The sequence below is a fragment of the Chiloscyllium plagiosum genome, unplaced genomic scaffold (genome assembly GCF_037043375.1).
Source record: "Chiloscyllium plagiosum isolate Xiang-an unplaced genomic scaffold, Cpla_swu_hap1 HiC_scaffold_28, whole genome shotgun sequence".
NCBI classification, from domain to species: Eukaryota; Metazoa; Chordata; class Chondrichthyes; order Orectolobiformes; family Hemiscylliidae; genus Chiloscyllium; species Chiloscyllium plagiosum.
Window position 1 is genome coordinate 3,343,613 of NW_028270166.1, and position 21,247 is coordinate 3,364,859.

The window sequence follows — 21,247 nt, forward strand, 5'->3', positions numbered from 1 at the left end:
TCCATTGTAATCCTCCCATTCCCCAACCCCGTGCTCACTCTCACCCTCTGGCTGCAACGATTATCGGAGAGAGGCCTCTTACCTGCCGGACTGGGAATGATTGATGTTCCCGGAGGACCACCACCTGGCGCTCCCTGAGAGAGGAAACGTCACATTATTCCAAAGAGACTCGAAAGAGACCCAGGGCTGGACAGCCTGTGGCAGGATGGGCATGTGGTAGGGGGAAGCATGGGGGTGAGGGGGTGTGGGTGTGAGTTCTGACCAGACAAGAGTGGGAATGGGAGTGCACGGCATGGCTGCAGGTTTGGGACAGAGGCAGTGGAGACTAGGGCATAGTTTGTGTGGCTGGAGAGTGAGAGACAAGGGGTGCTCAGGGGGAAGCGGGGGAATTAAAGGAGTGGGGAGGGGGAGGGAGGAGGTGGCAGAAGGTAAAGGGAGAGGGATGGGGAGGGAGAGGCAGTGGGAGAGGTGGAGACGGGAAGGAAGAGAGGGAGGCGGGAGGGAAGGTTACACCTGTCTGTGGTGAGGTGGGGGGGGGGGGGAATACAGGATGCAAGCACCAGCTGGAGGAGAGGCAGAAATGGAGGATGATGGGGAAAGGAGGGGGAGGTTTGGCGAAAGTTTGAAATCAGTTTGATCGACTCACCACATAGCTGCCTGGTGATGACGAGGAATATGGAATCTAGAGCAGAGAGAGAGAAATGATTAATGTTTGATCATTATTAATAACAGGTCAGTCCAGGACAACAGCCAAAGTGTGTAATCTCAAATATTATCCACATCCCTGAATGCTCATCTGCAATATTTTTGTGTGAGATTGGACCTGGAGTACAGGAACTGGTCACAACTGGTAAAAAATACAACTATAATCCTACAGCACGGAGACAGGCCCTTTGGCTCAAACTGGTCCATGCCGACCAAACTGTCCATCCACACTGACCCCATTTCCCTGCACATGGCCCACATTTTTCTAATCCTTTCCTATCCATGTATTTGTCCAAATGCCTTTTCTATAAATGAACTCACCTCAAACACTTCCACTGGCAGCTCATTCCACAAATGTGCTGTGTGTAAAAAGGTCTGTGTGGGTCAGCACGGTGGCTCAGTGGTTGGCACTGCTGCCTCACAACACCAGGGTCCTAGGTTTGATTCTAGCCTCGGGTGACTGTGTGGAGTTTGCACATTCTCCCTGTGTCTGTGTGGGTTTCCTCCGGGTGCTCCGGTTTCCTCCCGTAGTCCAATGATGTGCAGGTCAGGTGAATTGGCCATGCTAAATTGCCCATAGTGTTAGGTGCATTCGGCAGAGGGAAATGGGGCTGGGTGGGTTACTGTTCAGAGAGTCGGTGTGGACTTGTAGGGCCGAAGGGCCTGTTTCCACGCTGTAGGGAATCTAATCTAAACAAGTTGCCCCTCAGGTTCCCTTTTATTTTTTCCCCTCTAACCTTAAACTGATGCCCTCTAGTCCTCGATTTCCCAACCCTGGGAAAAAGCCTGAGTGCATTCATCCTATCCAAACCTCTCAGGATCTTATACACTTCTATAAAATCCTCCCTCAGTCTCCTAAGCGCTAAAGAAAAAAGTCATAACTTGTCCAACCTCTCCCTATAATTCAGACCATTGAATCCTGGCAGCATCCTTGTAAATGTCTTCTGCACTCTTTCCAGTTTAATAGCATCCTTCCTACAGCAAGGTGACTAAAACTGAACACAATACTTCAAGTGCAGCCTCACCAACGTCCTGTATAACTGCAACATAACTTCCCAACCTCTACACTTAATGCCCTGATTGATGAAGGCCAGTGTCCAAAAGTCTTCTTCACACCCTGTCTACCTGGGACTCCGCTGTCAGAGAACCATCCAAGGTCCCTCTGTTCCACTACACTCCTTAAGGCCCTGCCGTTCACCATGAAACTCCTAACTTGATTTGACTTTCCAAAATGCAAGACCTTGTCTATATTAAACTCCATTTTCCATTTCTCGGCCCACTTCCCCAGCTGACCAAGGTCCTGCTGCAATTTCTGATAACCTTCCTCACTGTCCACAGTACTGCCTATTTTAGTGTCATCTGCAAACTTACTAATCCTGCCTTGTACATTCTCATCCAAATCATTGATATAGATAACAAACAGCAATGGCCCCAGCAACAACCGAGGCACTCCAATAGTCACAGGCCTCCAGTCCAACAAACATCCTTCCACTATTACCCTCTGCTTCCTACCATCAAGCCAATTGTGTGTCCAATTTGCCAGCTCTCCCTGGATTCCATGCGATCTAACCTTCCGCTGTGGCCTACCATGTGGAACCTTATCAAAGGCCTTACTTAAATCCATATAGACTACATCTACTGCCCTGCCCTCGTCAACCTTGCCGGCCTCTTCATCAAAGAACTCTGATGAGGCATGATCTCTCACACACAAAGCCATGCTGACTATTCCTAATCAAATCCTGTCTTTCCAAATGGATGTATCTCTTATCTCTCAGAATCTTCTTAAGTAACTTACCTACCATAGACATTAAGTTTACTGATCTATAGTTCCCAGGTTTTTCTTTGCAGCCTTTCTTGAATAAAGGCACAACATTTGCCACCCTCCCATCTTCTGGAACCTCAGCCGTGGCTAACAAGGATGCAAAAATATCAGCCTGGGCCCCCACAATTTCTTCTCTTGCTTCTCGCAGTGTTCTTGAATATATCTGGTCAGGACCAGAAGATTTATCCATCTTCATACATTCTGATACATCCAACACCTCCTCTACTTTGAAATGGACTGTCCCCAAAATATCAGCACTAACTTCCCCAAGTTCCCAAGCCTTCATGTCTTTCTCTATGGTAAACACAGAGGAGAAATATTCATTGAAGACCTTACCCAAGTCCTGCAGTTCCACACATAAATGTCCACCTTGGTTCTTAGAACAAAGAACAAAGAAAATTTACAGCCCAGGAACAGGCCTTTCAGCCCTCCAAGCCTGAGCCGATCCAAACCCACTGTCTAAACCTGTCGGTCAATTCCTAAGCATCTGTATCCCTCTGCTCCCCACCTACTCATGCATCTGTCGAGATGCATCTTAAATGAATCTACCGTGCCTGCCTCTACCACCTCTGCTGGCAATGCGTTCCAAATGACCACCACCCTCTGTGTGAAGTACTTGCCGCGTATATCCCCCTTAAACTTTCCACCTCTCACCTTGCAAGTGTGACCTCTCGTTATTGAATCCTTCACCCTGGGAAAAGGTTTGTCTCTATCCACCCTGTCTATACCCTTCATGATTTTGTAAACCTCAATCAGGTTCCCCCCTCAATCTACTTTTTTCAAATGAAAACAATCCTAACCTACTCAACCTCTCTTCATATCTAGCACCTTCCATACCAGGCAACATCCTCGTAAACCTTCTCTGCACCCTCTCCAAAGGGTCCACATCCTTTTGGTAATGTGGTGAACAGAACTGTACACAGTATTCTAAATGTGGCCGAACCAAAGTCTTGTACAATTTTAACATGACTTGCCAGCTCTTATACTCAATACCCCGTCTGATGAAGGAAAGCATACTATATGCCTTCTTGACCACTCTATCCACCTGTGCAGCCACCTTCAGGGTACAATGGACCTGAACTCCCAGATCTCTCTGCTCATCAACTCTTCCCAAGGCTCTTCCGTTCACTGTATAATTCGCTCTAGAATTAGACTTCCCAAAATGCATCACCTCACATTTGTCTGGATTGAACTCCATCTGCCACTTTTCCACCCAACTCTCCAGTCTATCTATATCCTCCTGTATTCTCTGACAGTCCCTTATGCTTTCTGCTACTCCACCAATCTTTGTGTCATCTGCAAACTTGCTGATCATACCAACAGTGCCCTCTTCCAGATCATTTATGTATATCACAAACAACAGTGGCCCCAGCACTGACCCCTGTGGAACACCACTGGTCACCTTTCTCCATTTCGAGAAACTCCCTTCAACTACTACTCTCTGTCTCCTGTTGCTCAACCAGTTCTTTATCCACCTCGCTAGAACACCCTGCACACCATGTGACTTCACTTTCTCCATTAGTCTACCATGGGGAACCTTAACAAACGCCTTACTAAAGTCCATGTATATGACATCAACAGCCCTTCCTTCATCTATCAACTTGGCCACTTCCTCAAAGAACTCCATTAAGTTGGTAGGGCACAATCTCCTGCACAAAACCATGTTGCCTATCATTGATAAGCCCATTCTTTTCCAAACATAAATTGATTTTATCCCTGATCAAGCAACTTTCCCACCACTGATGTCAGGCTCACTGGTTTGTAGTTACCTGGAATAGGAGAAAGTGAGGACTGCAGATGCTGGAGATCAGAGCTGAAAAATGTGTTGCTGGAAAAGCGCAGCAGGTCAGGCAGCATCCAAGGAGCAGGAGAATCAACGTTTCGGGCATAAGCCCTTCTTCAGGAATGATTCAGCAACACATTTTTCAGCAGTTACCAGGAATATCCCTACTACCCTTCTTGTACAGGGGGACAACGTGAGCAACCCTCCAATCCTCCGGCACCTCACCTGTGTTTAAGGATACTACAAAGATATCTGTCAGGGCCCCAGCTATTTCCTCTCTCACGTCCCTCAGCAACCTGGGATAGATCCCATCCGGTCCTGGGGATTTGTCCACCTTAACAACCTCTAGCCTACCCAACACATCTTCCCGACTTATGCCAACATGATCCGGACTAATCAAACTTCTATCTCTAATCTCAACATTCATCCTGTCCCTCCCCTCAGTGAACACTGATGCAAAGTAATCATTCAGAATCTCACTCATTTTCTCAGGTTCAACACACAGCCTTCCTTCATTATCCTTTAGTGGATCAATCCTTTCTCTAGTTACCCGCTTACTTCTTATATAAGAATAAAATGCTTTGGGATTCTCCTTAATTCTACTCGCTAAAGCTATTTCATGACCCATTTTAGACGCTTGATTCCTTGTTTAAGACTTGTCCTACTCTTCCGATATTCCTCCAGGGCCCATCCTGTTCTTATCTGCCTGGACCTTACGTACGCTTCCCTTTTCCTCTTGGCCAGTTGTACAATTTCTCCTGTCATCCACAGTTCATGAAGCTTGCCTTTCCTATCCTTTGCCTTCAACGGGACATGCCTATCCTGCACAATCTTTAACCTATCTTTGAAAGCCTCCTACATATCAATTGTGAACTTCCCTTTAAACAGCTGTGGCCAACCCACATTCCCAGCTCCTGCCTAATTTTGATATAATTGGGCTTGGCCCAGTTTAGCACTCTTCCCTTAGGACCACTCTCTTCTTTATCTACGAGTATTCTAAAACTTACAAAATTGTGGTCACTGTTCCCAAAGAAAGCCCCACCACAACTTCTACCCCCTGTCCTGGCTCGTTCCCCAGTACCAGATCTTACAAATCCTGCCCCATCCAGATCTCTGACACTAAGTATATCCCAGTCAATGTTGGGAAAATTAAAATCTCCCATCACCACCACCCTGTTGCCTCAACATCTTTCCATAATCTGTTTACCTATTTGTTCTTCTATCTCACGCTCACTGTTGGGAGGCCTGTAATACAGCCCCAACAATGTAACTGCACCCTTCTTATTTCTAAGCTCCACCCATAATGCCTCACTACCCAAGCCCTCCATAGTGTCCTCCTTTAGCACAGCCGTGGTGTCGTCCCTGACCAGCAATGCAACTCCACCCCCCCCCCCCCCCGCCCTCCCCACCTTTACTTCCCTCCCTGTCCTGTCTGAAGCGTCTATATCCAGGAACATTTAGTTGCCAATCATGCTGTTCCTTCAACCAAGTCTCTGTGATCGCAATAATGTCATACTCCCAGGCACCAATCCAAGCCCTAGGTTCATCTGCCTTACCCACTATACTCCTTGCTTTAAAGTAGATGCACTTCAGGCCACCAGTTCTTTTGCACTCACCTGCTCCCTGCCTACTCTCCCCTTTATTAATGCTATCTTCATAATTCTTACAGTCTCCAGTCTCCACCTTACTGCCTACTTGTCTTCCCTTCTAGTTCCCAGTCCCCTGTCACATTAGTTTAAAACCTCCCCAACAGCGGTAGCAAAAACTCCCCCAAGGACATTGGTTCCGGCCTGGTTCAGATGTAGACTGTCCAATTTATAATAGTCCCACCTTCCCCAGAATTGGTCCCAATGTCCAACAAATCTGAACCCCTCCCTCTTACACCATCTCTCAAGCCACGTGTTCATTCTGCTTTTTCTTTCATTTCTACCCTGGCTAGCACGTGGCACTGGGAGTAATCCCGAGATCACTACCTTTGAGAACCTCCCCTTTAACTTCTCTCCTAATTCCCTGAATTCTTCTTTCAGGACCTCATCTTGTTTTTTACTTCTATCGTTGGTGTCTATATGCACCAAGACAACTGGCTGTTCACCCTCCCCTTTTAGAATGCTCTGCAGCCGATCAGTGACATCCCTGACCCGAGCACCTGGGAGGCAACATACCATCTGGGAGTCCCGTTTTCGGCCACAGACCCGCCTATCTACTCCCCTCACAATAGAATCCCCTATGACTGTGGTCCTATGAGTCTTTTTCCTGCCCTTCTGAACAGCAGTGCCCGCCACGGTGCCATGATCTTGACCACTGCTGCCCTCCCCTGGTGAGCCATCTCCCCCAACAGTATCCAAAACGGTATACCTGTTTTGGAGGGAGATGACCCCAGGGGACACCTGCACTGCCTTCCTACTCTTTCTCTGCCTTTTGGTTATCCATTCACTGTCTCCCTCAGCAATTCTAACCTGCGGTGCGACCAATTCAGTAAACGTGCTATCCACGACTTCTTCCGCATTGCGGATGCGCCACAGTGAGTCCATCCACAGCTCCAGAGCCATCACGTGGTCAAACAAGAGCTGCAGCTGGACACACTTCTTGCATGAGTCAGAGTCAGGAACGTCAGACACGTCCCTGAGCTCCCAGATCAAGTAAGAGGCACGTGCCACGGGTCTGAGGTCCCCTGCCATTGTAAGCCTTAGCTTTATATCAACTAACTAAAACCAAACAATGCACTTAAATATATGAAAGAAGAGAAAAGATAAAAAACGTTACCTTACAGAATCTTTATCTTCTGGTTAGAGGAGGGGGCGCGGGAGGGAGATACTACATGTGTAGTATCTTGGGTTTAGCCACTGCCCAAATATATACTAAGTCCTTACCCTCCTGGTCTCCAAGTCCCCTCGGCTGTGTCTCCTGCTGCTCCCGGACAGGAAAAAAGGTACTTGAGGGCTCCTATTCTCTCTCTAGTTATTCTTTTTCCTTTAATATATTAAAGAACCTCTTTGGATCTACCCTAATCCAAGGCTATCTCGTGCCCCCTTTTCGCCCTCCTGATGTCCTTCTTCAGTAAACCCCTGTATCCCCTGTATACCTCCCGGGATTCCCTTGATCCCAGTTGCCTGTGCCTGAGCCACGCCTCAAAGTCTCAATGTCTCTTATCATCCAGGGTTCCCTGCTCCTGCCAACCTTACCCTTCACTCTCACAGGAAGATATGGACCTTGAACTCAAGCTATTTCACTTTTAAAGGTCTCCCACTTGCCAGAGGTCCCTTTGCTTGCAAACAGACTACTCCAACCAACCCCTACAAGCTCTTGTCTAATTCCATCAAAATTTACCTTGCCCCAATTTAGAACTCAAGCCTGTGGACCAGTTTTGTCCCCCTCCATAACTATATTTAAAATTAATAGAACTATGGTCACTGATCCCAAATGCTCCCCACTGACACATCCTTCACCAGTCCTCTCCTATTTCCCAAGAGTAGGTCGGGTTTTGACCCTTCCTGAGTAGGACCCTCTATATACTGCTCAAGGAAACTTTCCTGAACACATTTAATAAATTGCACCCCATGTAAGCCCTTAACGTTCTGGCAGGCCCAGTCTACGTTAGGAAAATTCAAATCCCCAACTGTGACAACCCTCTTGCTCCTGTGTCAATAAATCCACAGAGTTACTGTGCAATTAAATATATTTATTTCCTATTTGACCAGGGGCTGTTGGTCAGCTCTGTTACTCACAGAGTTCGTGTTTGTTGGGTTTGGCCAAGAACGTCCTCCTCCAGGGGCCCTGTAAAACAAACACTACCAAGTGTCAGAGATCACAGGTAATCCCAGAGGATCCCACAACAAAACTCACTGGCTCTGGACTGCAGGAGATTCACACTGAAACAGGATCCACACCAAGACAGTGATCCCCACACAGATGGATCCACACTGACAGAAGATCCACATCTGAGAGGGTACCCATTCAGTGATAGGTACCCACACAGTGAGAGATCTGTACTGTGACAGAGGATCCTCTCTGAGAGGACAGGATCCATCATCATTGTCCTCCTCTCTCAGTCACGACGTTTCCATCATCTTCCTCCAGCTGAGAGCACTCTCCCTCAAACTCCTCTCTTTCTCCTGCTACAAAGCATCAAAAGCCAAATATTTTTCACCTTCACTACCAACAATAAAAGACTAAAACGAGTGACATTGCCACGGCCACATTTCTCTTTGTGGGATTTTGCTGTGCACAAACTGTCAGCCACGACTCCCACATTCCTATAGGTACGTGAGGAGTAAAAGGATGACAAGAGTAGGAATAGGGCCAGTCAAAGACAGAAGTGGAAAGTTGTGTGTGGACCCTGTGGAGATCAGGAGGGGCTAAACAAATATTTCTCATCTGTTTTCACTCAGGAAAAGGAGAATATTGTAGAGAGAAGACTGAGATATGGGTATTAGACTAGAAAGGATTGAGGTTAGTAAGGAGGAAGTGTTATCAATTCTAGAAGGAGTGAAAGTAGATAACCAGTGGGGTGCCACAAGGATCGGTTCTGGTTCCTCTACTTTTTGTCATTTACATAAATGATTTGGATGCGAGCATAAGAGATACAGTTAGTAAGTTTGCAGATGACACCAAAATTGGAGGTGTAGTGGACAGCGAAGAGGGTTACCTCAGATTACAACAGGATCTGGACCAGATGGGCCAATAGACTGAGAAGTGGTAGATGGAGTTTAATTCAGATAAATGCGAGGTGCTGCATTTTGGGAAAGCAAATCTTAACAGGACTTATACACTTAATGGTAAGGTCCTAGGGAGTGTTGCTGAACAAAGAGACCTTGGAGTGCAGGTTCATTGCTCCTTGAAAGTGGAGTCGCAGGTAGATAGGATAGTGAAGAAGGTGTTTGATATGCTTTCCTTTATTGGTCAGAGTATTGAGTACAGGAGTTGGGAGGTCATGTTGCAGCTGTACAGGACATTAGTTAGGCCACTGTTGGAATATTGTGTGCAATTCTGGTCTTCTTCCTATCGGAAAGATGTTGTGAAACATGAAAGGGTTCAGAAAAGATTTACAAGGATGTTGCCAGGGTCGGAAGAATTGAGCTATAGGGAGCGGCTGAACAGGCTGAGGCTGTATTCTCTGGAGCGTCGGAGGCTGAGGGGTGACCTTATAGAGGTTTACAAAATTATGAGGGGCATGGATAGGGTAAATAGGCAAAGTCTTTTCTCTGGGGTGGGGGAGTCCAGAACTAGGAGGCATAGGTTTAGGGTGAGAGGGGAAAGATTTAAAAGAGACCTAAGGGGCAACTTTTTCACACACAGGGTGGTATGTGTATGGAATGAGCTGCCAGAGGAAGTGGTGGGGGCTGGTACAATTGCAACATTTAAGAGGCATTTGGATGGGTATATGAATAGGAAGGGTTTGGAGGGATATGGGCTGGGTGCTGGCAGGTGGGACTAGATTGGGTTGGGATATCTGGTCAGCATGGACGGGTTGGACCAAAGGGTCTGTTTCCATGCTGTACATCTCTATGACTCTAAGTTCCCTGGGCTGAATGGGATTTATCCGAGGATTCTCTGGGAAGCTAGGAAGGAGATGACAGAGCCTTTGGTCTTGATCTTCAAGTTATTGTTGTTGAAGGTTTAGTACCAGAGGACCGGAGGAATGCAAATGTTGTACCCTTGCTCAAGAAGGGCAGTAAAGATGACCCAGGTAATTATAGACCAGTGAGCCTTACATCTGTTGTAGGAAAAGTTTTGGAATTGATTATAAAAGATAGAATTTATAATCATCCAGCAAGCAACAATTTGATTGCAGATAGTCAATATGGTTTCGTCAAGGGCAGGTCGTATCTCACAAACCTCATTGAGTTTTTTGAGAAGGTGACCAAGCATGTAGATGAGGGTAGGGCAATTGACGTGGTGTACATGGACTTCAGTAAAGCCTTTCATAAGGTTCCACATGTTAGGCTGTTGGAGAAAATGCAGAGGCATGGCATTGAGGGTGATTTAACAGTTTGGATTAGAAACTGGCTTTCTCGAAGAAAGCAGTGAGTGGTGGTTGATGGAAAATATTCAGCCTGGAGTCCGGTTACTAGTGGTGTGCCACAAGGATCCGCTTTGGGACCACTGCTGATTGTCATTTTCATAAATGACTTGGACTCAGGAACAGGTGGGTGGGTTAGTAAGTTTGCAGACGACACTAAAGTCAGTGGAGCGGTGGACAGAGTGGAAGAATGTTACAGTTTGTGGGGGACTTGAATAAACAGCAGAATTGGGTTAAAAGGTGGCAAATGGAGTTCAATGCAGATAACTGTGAGGTGATGCACTTTGGGAAGAATAACAGGAAGGCAGAGAGTACTGGGTTGATTGAAAGATTCTTGGTAGTGTGGATGTGCAGAGGGATCTTGGAGTCCATGTACATAGATCCCTTAAAGGTGCCACCCAGGTTGATAGTGCTGTTAAGAAGGCATACGGGGTGTTAGGTTTTATTGGTAGAGGGATTGAGTTCCGGAGCCGTAATGTCATGCTGCAACTATACAAAATGTTAGTGCGGCCTCACTTGGAGTACAGTGTACAGTTCTGGTCACCCCATTACAGGAAGGATGTGGAAACATTGGAAAAGGTGCAGAGGAGATTTACCAGGATGTTGCCTGGTCTGGAGGGAAGTTTTTATGAGGAAAGGCTGAGGGACTTGGGTCTGTTCTCATTGGAGAGAAGAAGGCTAAGAGGGGATTTAATAGAGACATACAAGATGGTCAGAGGATTAGATAGGGTAGATAGTGAGAGTCTTTTTCCTAGGATGATGACGTCAGTCTGTACGAGGGGCATAGCTGCAAATTGAGGGGTGATAGATTTAAGACAGATGACAGAGGCAGGTTCTTTACTCAGAGAGTGGTAAGGGTGTGGAATGCCCTGCCTGCTAATGTAGTTAACTCAGCCACATTAGGGACATTTAAACAATCCTTGGATAAGCACATGGATGATGATGGGATAGTGAAGAGGGATAGGCTTAGATTAGTTCACAGTTTGGCGCAACATCGAGGGTGATGGGCCTGTTCTGTGCTGTACTGTTCTATGTTCTGTGTTCTATGTTCCAACATGATGATACTTTCAAAAGGGCTTTGTTGGCCACCCAGGTGCTTTGGCATGTTCTGAGGTTGTGAAAGGTGCTACAGGATTGTAGGTCATTACTGTTTCTCTTGGTTTTTGCATGAGAACTAAGCACCACTCACATCACATCAAGAGACCATTGGGCCCATCATGTCTGAGACAGCTCTTTACAATCCAAATCAAAGCAAATGAGATTTCACTCTGTATTAGGAACGGACTCAGAAAGGAGGATTTGAGCGAGGTGTTCAACTTCGTGAAGGGTATGAGAGTGGCTTTGTGATTGGTAATCAACATTATCCAGACAGCAGGTTATTGTGGTCAGGAACAGGCTGCCTGAAAGGGTACTGCTGGGGCACTCCCTCAGCACTGACCCTCCGACAGTGCAGCACTCCCTCAGCACTGATCCTCTGACAGTGCGGCACTTCCTCAGCACTGACCCTCCGACAGTGCAACTCTCCCTCAGCACTGACCCTCCGACAATGCAGCACTCCCTCAGCACTGACCCTCCGACAATGCAGCACTCCCTCAGCACTGACCCTCCGACAGTGCAGCACTCCCTCAGCACTGACCCACCGACAGTGCAACTCTCCCACAGCACAGACTCTTTGACAGTGCGGCACTCCCTCAGCACTGACCCTCCGACAGTGCAGCACACCCTCAGCACTGACTCTCCGACAGTGCAGCACTCCCTCAGCACTGACCCTCCGACAGTGCAGCACTCCCTCAGCACTGACCCTCCGACAGTGCAGCACTCCCTCAGCACTGACCCTCCGACAGTGCAGCACTCCCTCAGCACTGACCCTGCGACAGTGCAGCACTCCCTCAGCACTGATCCTCTGACAGTGCGGCACTTCCTCAGCACTGACCCTCCGACAGTGCAACTCTCCCTCAGCACTGACCCTCCGACAATGCAGCACTCCCTCAGCACTGACCCTGCGACAGTGCAGCACTCCCTCAGCACTGACCCTCCGACAATGCAGCACTCCCTCAGCACTGACCCTCCAACAGTGCAGCACTCCCTCAGCACTGACCCACCGACAGTGCAACTCTCCCACAGCACAGACTCTTTGACAGTGCGGCACTCCCTCAGCACTGACCCTCCGACAGTGCAGCACACCCTCAGCACTGACTCTCCGACAGTGCAGCACTCCCTCAGCACTGACCCTCCGACAGTGCAGCACTCCCTCAGCACTGACCCTCCGACAGTGCAGCACTCCCTCAGCACTGATCCTCCGACAGTGCAGCACTCCCTCAGCACTGACCCTCTAACAGTGCAGCACTCCCTCAGCACTGACCCTCCGACAGTGCAGCACTCCCTCAGCACTGATCCTCTGACAGTGCAGCACTCCCTCAGCACTGACCCTCCGACAGTGCAACTCTCCCACAGCACAGACTCTTTGACAGTGCGGCACTCCCTCAGCACTGACCCTCCGACAGTGCAGCACACCCTCAGCACTGACTCTCCGACAGTGCAGCACTCCCTCAGCACTGACCCTCTGACAGTGCAGCATTCCCTCAGCACTGACCCTCCGACAGTGCAGCACTCCCTCAACACTGACCCTCCGACAGTGCAGCACTCCCTCAGCACTGACCCTCCGACAGTGCAGCACTCCCTCAGCACTGACCCTCCGACAGTGCAGCACTCCCTCAGCACTGACCCTCCGACAGTGCGGCGATCCCTCACCACTGACCCTCTGAAAGTGCGGCACTCCCTCAGCACTGACTCTCTGACAGTGCGGCGATCCCTCAGCACTGACCCTCCGAAAGTGCGGCGATCCCTCAGCACTGACCCTCCGAAAGTGCGGCACTCCCTCAGCACTGACCCTCTGACAGTGCAGTACTCCCTCAGCACTGACCCTCCGACAGTGCAGCACTCCCTCAGTACTGACCCTCCAACAGTGCGGCACTCCCTCAGCACTGATCCTCTGACAATGTGGCACTCCCTCAGCACTGACTCTCCGACAGTGCAGTACTCCCTCAGCACTGACCCTCCGACAGTGCAGCACTCCCTCAGCACTGACCCTCCAACAGTGCGGCACTCCCTCAGCACTGACCCACTGACAGTGCGGCACTCCCTCAGCACTGACCCTCCGACAATGCAGCACTCCCTCAGCACTGATCCTCTGACAGTGCAGCACTCCCTCCGCACTGACCCTCCGACAGTGCAACTCTCCCACAGCACAGACTCTTTGACAGTGCGGCACTCCCTCAGCACTGACCCTCCGACAGTGCAGCACACCCTCAGCACTGACCCTCCGACAGTGCAGCGATCCCTCAGCACTGACCCTCCGACAGTGCAGCACTCCCTCAGCACTGACCCACCGACAGTGCAGCGATCCCTCAGCACTGACCCTCCGACAGTGCGGCGATCCCTCAGCACTGACCCTCCGACCGTGCAGCACTCCCTCAGCACTGACCCTCCGACAGTGCAGCACTCCCTCAGCACTGACCCTCTTGACAGTGCAGCACTCCCTCAGTACTGGCTCTCTGACAGTACGGCACTCCCTCAGCACAGACCCTCTGACAGTGCAGCACTCCCTCAGCACTGACCCTCCGACAGTGCAGCACTCCCTCAGCACTGACCCTCCGACAGTGCAGCACTCCCTCAGCACTGACCCTCCGACAGTGCAGCACTCCCTCAGCACTGACCCTCCGACAGTGCAGCACTCCCTCAGCACTGACCCTCCGACAGTGCGGCGATCCCTCAGCACTGACCCTCTGAAAGTGCGGCACTCCCTCAGCACTGACCCTCTGACAATGTGGCACTCCCTCAGCACTGACTCTCCGACAGTGCAGTACTCCCTCAGCACTGACCCTCCGACAGTGCAGCACTCCCTCAGCACTGACCCTCCAACAGTGCGGCACTCCCTCAGCACTGACCCACTGACAGTGCGGCACTCCCTCAGCACTGACTCTTTGACAGTGCAGCACTCCCTCAGTACTGACCCTCCGACAGTGCGGCACTCCCTCAGCACTGACCCTCTGACAGTGCGGCGCTCCCTCAGCACTGACTTTCTGACAGTGCGGCACTCCCTCAGCACTGACCCTCCGACCGTGCAGCACTCCCTCAGCACTGACCCTCCGACAGTGCTGCACTCCCTCAGCACTGACCCTCTTGACAGTGCAGCACTCCCTCAGCACTGACCCTCCGACAGTGCAGCACTCCCTCAGCACTGACCCTCTTGACAGTGCAGCACTCCCTCAGCACTGACCCTCTTGACAGTGCAGCACTCCCTCAGCACTGACCCTCTTGACAGTGCAGCACTCCCTCAGCACTGACCCTCTTGACAGTGCAGCACTCCCTCAACACTGACCCTCCGACAGTGCAGCACTCCCTCAGCACTGACCCTCCAACAGTGCGGCACTCCCTCAGCACTGACCCTCCGACAGTGCAGCACTCCCTCAGCACTGACCCTCCGACAGTGCGGCGATCCCTCACCACTGACCCTCTGAAAGTGCGGCACTCCCTCAGCACTGACCCTCTGACAGTGCGGCGATCCCTCAGCACTGACCCTCCGAAAGTGCGGCGATCCCTCAGCACTGACCCTCCGAACGTGCGGCACTCCCTCAGCACTGACCCTCTGACAGTGCAGTACTCCCTCAGCACTGACCCTCCGACAGTGCAGCACTCCCTCAGTACTGACCCTCCAACAGTGCGGCACTCCCTCAGCACTGATCCTCTGACAATGTGGCACTCCCTCAGCACTGACTCTCCGACAGTGCAGTACTCCCTCAGCACTGACCCTCCGACAGTGCAGCACTCCCTCAGCACTGACCCTCCAACAGTGCGGCACTCCCTCAGCACTGACCCACTGACAGTGCGGCACTCCCTCAGCACTGACCCTCCGACAATGCAGCACTCCCTCAGCACTGATCCTCTGACAGTGCAGCACTCCCTCCGCACTGACCCTCCGACAGTGCAACTCTCCCACAGCACAGACTCTTTGACAGTGCGGCACTCCCTCAGCACTGACCCTCCGACAGTGCAGCACACCCTCAGCACTGACCCTCCGACAGTGCAGCGATCCCTCAGCACTGACCCTCCGACAGTGCAGCACTCCCTCAGCACTGACCCTCCGACAGTGCAGCGATCCCTCAGCACTGACCCTCCGACAGTGCGGCGATCCCTCAGCACTGACCCTCCGACCGTGCAGCACTCCCTCAGCACTGACCCTCCGACAGTGCAGCACTCCCTCAGCACTGACCCTCTTGACAGTGCAGCACTCCCTCAGTACTGGCTCTCTGACAGTACGGCACTCCCTCAGCACAGACCCTCTGACAGTGCAGCACTCCCTCAGCACTGACCCTCCGACAGTGCAGCACTCCCTCAGCACTGACCCTCCGACAGTGCAGCACTCCCTCAGCACTGACCCTCCGACAGTGCAGCACTCCCTCAGCACTGACCCTCCGACAGTGCGGCGATCCCTCAGCACTGACCCTCCGAAAGTGCGGCACTCCCTCAGCACTGACCCTCTGACAATGTGGCACTCCCTCAGCACTGACTCTCCGACAGTGCAGTACGCCCTCAGCACTGACTCTCCGACAGTGCAGCACTCCCTCAGCACTGACCCTCCAACAGTGCGGCACTCCCTCAGCACTGACCCACTGACAGTGCGGCACTCCCTCAGCACTGACTCTTTGACAGTGCAGCACTCCCTCAGTACTGACCCTCCGACAGTGCGGCACTCCCTCAGCACTGACCCTCTGACAGTGCGGCGCTCCCTCAGCACTGACTTTCTGACAGTGCGGCACTCCCTCAGCACTGACCCTCCGACCGTGCAGCACTCCCTCAGCACTGACCCTCCGACAGTGCAGCACTCCCTCAGCACTGACCCTCTTGACAGTGCAGCACTCCCTCAGCACTGACCCTCCGACAGTGCAGCACTCCCTCAGCACTGACCCTCTTGACAGTGCAGCACTCCCTCAGCACTGACCCTCTTGACAGTGCAGCACTCCCTCAGCACTGACCCTCTTGACAGTGCAGCACTCCCTCAGCACTGACCCTCTTGACAGTGCAGCACTCCCTCAGCACTGACCCTCCGACAGTGCAGCACTCCCTCAGCACTGACCCTCCAACAGTGCGGCACTCCCTCAGCACTGACCCACTGACAGTGCGGCACTCCCTCAGCACTGACTCTTTGACAGTGCAGCACTCCCTCAGTACTAACCCTCCGACAGTGCGGCACTCCCTCAGCACTGACCCTCTGACAGTGCGGCGCTCCCTCAGCACTGACTTTCTGACAGTGCGGCACTCCCTCAGCACTGACCCTCCGACCGTGCAGCACTCCCTCAGCACTGACCCTCCGACAGTGCAGCACTCCCTCAGCACTGACCCTCTTGACAGTGCAGCACTCCCTCAGCACTGACCCTCCGACAGTGCAGCACTCCCTCAGCACTGACCCTCTTGACAGTGCAGCACTCCCTCAGCACTGACCCTCTTGACAGTGTGGCACTCCCTCAGCACTGACCCTCTGGCAGTGCAGCACTCCTTCAGTACTGTGCACAGCGGGGGAGGTGGGGCGGGTGAAGGGTCAGTGAGCTCCTGAGGTTGGATATGAATCGTGTACTGCTAACTGACTCTCTGCTGCAGTATACAGCAGGATGTGAGGATGTGGGTCCAAATGGATCATTCTATCAAGGAGATAGCAGGTGTGCTGGGCCAAATGGACTTGCCCTATCCCGATGATGTCTCTGTTTATCCCACTCCTGTAATCTGTCAGCAAATGGAACTGAAGAGACTGCGCCCCAACTATTAGGACTACATGCTCAAACACCAACAGCTCAATAAGATGGATATCCAATTGGAAAGCTTACATATTCATTCCCAGCATTCCGTGGCCTCCAAGGGAGTTTGGTGGAGGTAGCATTGTTCCTCCATAACTCTGTAGGAGAAAGGGAAAGCAGATCAGAGTTGGTGAACATTCGGGAGAAATCCAGGCACCATCAGGGACAGAACATGGGGTCAGCCAATTAGCACACAGGAAGGTGGTCTTTACCCCTTTGTATTGCCCCAGCTGAGGCTAGTGCCGACAGAAAGCTGTATATTTGTGACTGAGTCATGGGGTAGCAGCATAACCCAAGAGACTGTGGAAGAATGGCCTCCTCAGGGTATTGCAATGCATAATAGAGTCACAGATTGCCCTGGCACATAAGGAGACCATTCGGCCCATTGTCCAGTGCAGTGTCCACAATAGGTGAGCCCCAGTGGGTGTCACCTGCTGACTCCACCCCTGATAGTTTACAAGAACCAATCCAGGACCAGCCTGAGCTGCAACATGGAGAACGATCAGCTCCTGGAGAATCCCCTTGGCCACTCCTGATGGACCGAATGGTTCCAAAACTCACAACACAATGGGGATACCATGTAGAAACTGGGGACAGGATTAATGTGGGAGTAGCAGGAATAGCCACATCCCAGATCAGATTAATTCATGCTGCAATGTCACTCATTCTGAATCTCAGAACCTCTATCTCTGGGTCAATGGCTGTGGTCACTTACCTGTGGCCCGAGGCTGTGGTCACCTACCTGTGGCCCAAGGCTAGCAAGACCACGGGGAGCACTCATTCTCTGTATCGGACCAGCCACACCCAGAGGCCCTGGTTTAGAGACAGACAAATCCACATCAGCAATACAAGCCCACACCGAGGGCCCTCAGTAAACACTGACACACACACCCCCTCCCCAGGGCCCCCAGTAAACACTGACACACTCCTCCCCTCCCCAGGGACCCCTGTAAATACTGACACACTCCCCCTTCCCCAGGGACCCCTGTAAACCCTGACACACTCCCCCCTCCCCAGGGACCCCTGTAAATACTGACACACTCCCCACCTCCCCAGGGACCCCTGTAAATACTGACACACTCCCCCCTCCCCAGGGACCCCTGTAAATACTGACACACTCCCCCCTCCCCAGGGACCCCTGTAAACACTGACACATTCCCCCTCCCCAGGGACCCCTGTAAGCACTGACACACTTCCCCCTCCCCAGGGACCCCATAAACACTGACACACTCCCCCGCCTCCCCATGGACCCCTGTATATACTGACACATTCCCACCTCCCCAGGTACCCCTGTAAACACTGACACACTACCCCCTCCCCAGGGACCCCAGTAAACCCTGACACACTCCCCCCTCCCCAGGGACCCCTGTAAATACTGACACACTCCCCCCTCCCCAGGGACCCATGTAAATACTGACACACTCCCCCCTCCCCAGGGACCCCTGTAAACACTGACACACTCCCCCCTCCCCAGGGACCCGTGTAAACACTGACACACTCCCCCCTCCCCAGTGACCCGTGTAAACACTGACACACTCCCCCTCCCCAGTGACCCGTGTAAACACTGACACACTCCCCCCTCCCCAGGGACCCGTGTAAACACTGACACACTCCCCCCTCCCCAGGGACCCCTGTAAATACTGACACACTCCCCCCTCCCCAGGGACCCATGTAAATACTGACACACTCCCCCCTCCCCAGGGACCCCGGTAAACACTGACACACTCCCCCCTCCCCAGGGACCCGTGTAAACACTGACACACTCCCCCCTCCCCAGTGACCCGTGTAAACACTGACACACTCCCCCCTCCCCAGGGACCCCGGTAAACACTGACACACTCCCCCCTCCCCAGGGACCCGTGTAAACACTGACACACTCCCCCCTCCCCAGTGACCCGTGTAAACACTGACACACTCCCCCTCCCCAGTGACCCGTGTAAACACTGACACACTCCCCCCTCCCCAGGGACCCGTGTAAACACTGACACACTCCCCCCTCCCCAGGGACCCGTGTAAACACTGACACACTCCCCCCTCCCCAGGGACCCGTGTAAACACTGACACACTCCCCCTCCCCAGGGACCCCTGTAAACACTGACACACTCCCCCCTTCCCCAGTGACCCCGTAAACCCTGAGACATTCCCCCCCTCCCCAGGGACCCCTGTAAACACTGACACACTCCCCCCTCCCCAGGGACCCCTGTAAATACTGACACACTCCCCCCTTCCCCAGGGACCCCTGTAAGCACTGACACACTTCCCCCTCCCCAGGGACCCCATAAACACTGACACACTCCCCCGCCTCCCCATGGACCCCTGTATATACTGACACATTCCCCCCTCCCCAGGTACCCCTGTCAACACTGGCACACTCCCCCCCTCCCCAGGTACCCCCGTAAACCCTGATACACTCCCCCCTCCCCAGGGACCCCTGTAAATACTGACACACTCCCCCCTCCCCAGGGACCCATGTAAATACTGACACACTCCCCCCTCCCCAGGGACCCCTGTAAATACTGACACACTCCCCCCTCCCCAGGGACCCCTGTAAATACTGACATACTCCCCCCTCCCCAGGGACCCCTGTAAACACTGACACTAGTCTGTATAATTGATGTGGCGTCTGTGGGTCCTGGACGGTTTGATTGTCCTGCCCATACACCGATGGCCCACCTCCAGCAGGTGCGATCCAGATACAACCAGACTGTGCACCGAGCAGGAACAAGGAGACGGTGAGAATGGGACCACCATCCCTCGGAGTGTTGATGTCCCCCACCCATGGGAAGTATCCACTGCTGGGAAGGAGGTTAGTCAAGGAGGGGTATCAAGTGGGCAGGGGTGGGGTGGTCTCAGGTTTGGCAAGCCGGGCAGAGACAAACAAAGTGTGGGTGGTATCATCATGGAAGCTGCCTGTGATGCCCACAGTGTACTCTCTGAAAAGCACCCTGAGCCCATCCTCCACTCCCACGTCTTTCAAACCCACTGCCCTTGTCCCCATCCCCACCCTGCCCAGTGTGTTATTCTCATGTTCTGCACCTCACATTTCCTCGCTCTCTCTCTCTCTCACTATATGGGTCTCTGAATTCTGTACAACCTGCAGGATCTCAGGATTCATTGCAATGCCCTTCCAAGCACACTGATAGGAAGAGAATAGTTTTTCAGACTGGAGGCCTGTGACCAGTGGAGTGCCACAAGGATCGGTGCTGGGCCCTCTACTTGTTGTCATTTACATAAATGATTTGGATGTGAGCATAAGAGGTACAGTTAGTAAGTTTGCAGATGACACCAAAATTGGAGGTGTGGTGGACAGCGAAGAGGGTTTCCTCAGATTACAACAGGATCTGGACCAGATGGGCCAATGGGCTGAGAAGTGGCAGATGGAGTTCAATTCAGATAAATGTGTGGTGCTGCACTTTGGAAAAGCAAATCTTAGCAGGACTTATACACCTAATGGTAAGGTCTTAGGGAGTGTTGCTGAACAAAGAGACCTTGGAGTGCAAGTTCATAGCTCCTTGAAAGTGGAGTCACAGGTAGATAGGATAGTGAAGAAGGTGTTTGGTATGCTTTCCTTTATTGGTCAGAGCATTGAGTACAGGAGTTGGAAGGTCATGTTGCGGCTGTACAGGACTTTGGTTAGGCCACTGTTGGAATATTGCGTGCAATTCTGGTCTCCTTCCTATCGGAAAGGTGTTGTGAAACTTGAAAGGGTTCAGAAAAAATTTACAAGGATGTTGCCAGGGTTGGAGTATTTGAGCTATTGGGAGAGGCTGAACAGGCTGGGGCTGTTTTCTCTGGAGTGTCGGAGGCTGAGGGGTGACCTTATAGAGGTTTATAACATCATGAGGAGCATGGATAGGATAAATAGACAAAGTCTTTTCCCTGGGGTGGGGGAGTCCAGAACTAGAGGGCATAGGTTTAGGGTGAGAGGGGCAAGATATAAAAGAGACCTAAAGGGCAACTTTTTCACACACAGGGTGGTACGTGTATGGAATGAGCTGCCAGAGGATGTGGTGGAGGCTGGTACAGTTGCAACATTTAAAAGGTATTTGGATGGGTATATGATTAGG

General features: G+C 51.8%; 1 protein-coding gene across 10 annotated transcripts in view; it reads right to left on the minus strand.

Annotated features, from left to right (window-relative positions):
• The window catches only part of ssbp4 (single stranded DNA binding protein 4), a 191,114-nt gene that overhangs the window by 13,259 nt on the left and 156,608 nt on the right, over window positions 1-21,247 (minus strand). For 6 of the 10 annotated variants that reach the window (XM_087975887.1, XM_087975884.1, XM_087975885.1 and 3 more), the window contains 5 exons: window positions 17,896-17,993; window positions 17,211-17,278; window positions 8,036-8,084; window positions 647-682; window positions 83-134 (listed from right to left, as the gene is read on the minus strand). In XM_087975887.1, coding sequence (XP_087832013.1) covers window positions 83-134; window positions 647-682; window positions 8,036-8,084; window positions 17,211-17,278; window positions 17,896-17,993 — 303 coding nt within the window. The remainder of the gene's footprint in view (window positions 1-82; window positions 135-646; window positions 683-8,035; window positions 8,085-17,210; window positions 17,279-17,895; window positions 17,994-21,247) is intronic. The other 4 variants (XM_087975886.1, XM_087975881.1, XM_043721526.2 and 1 more) reach the window with 2 other exon arrangements.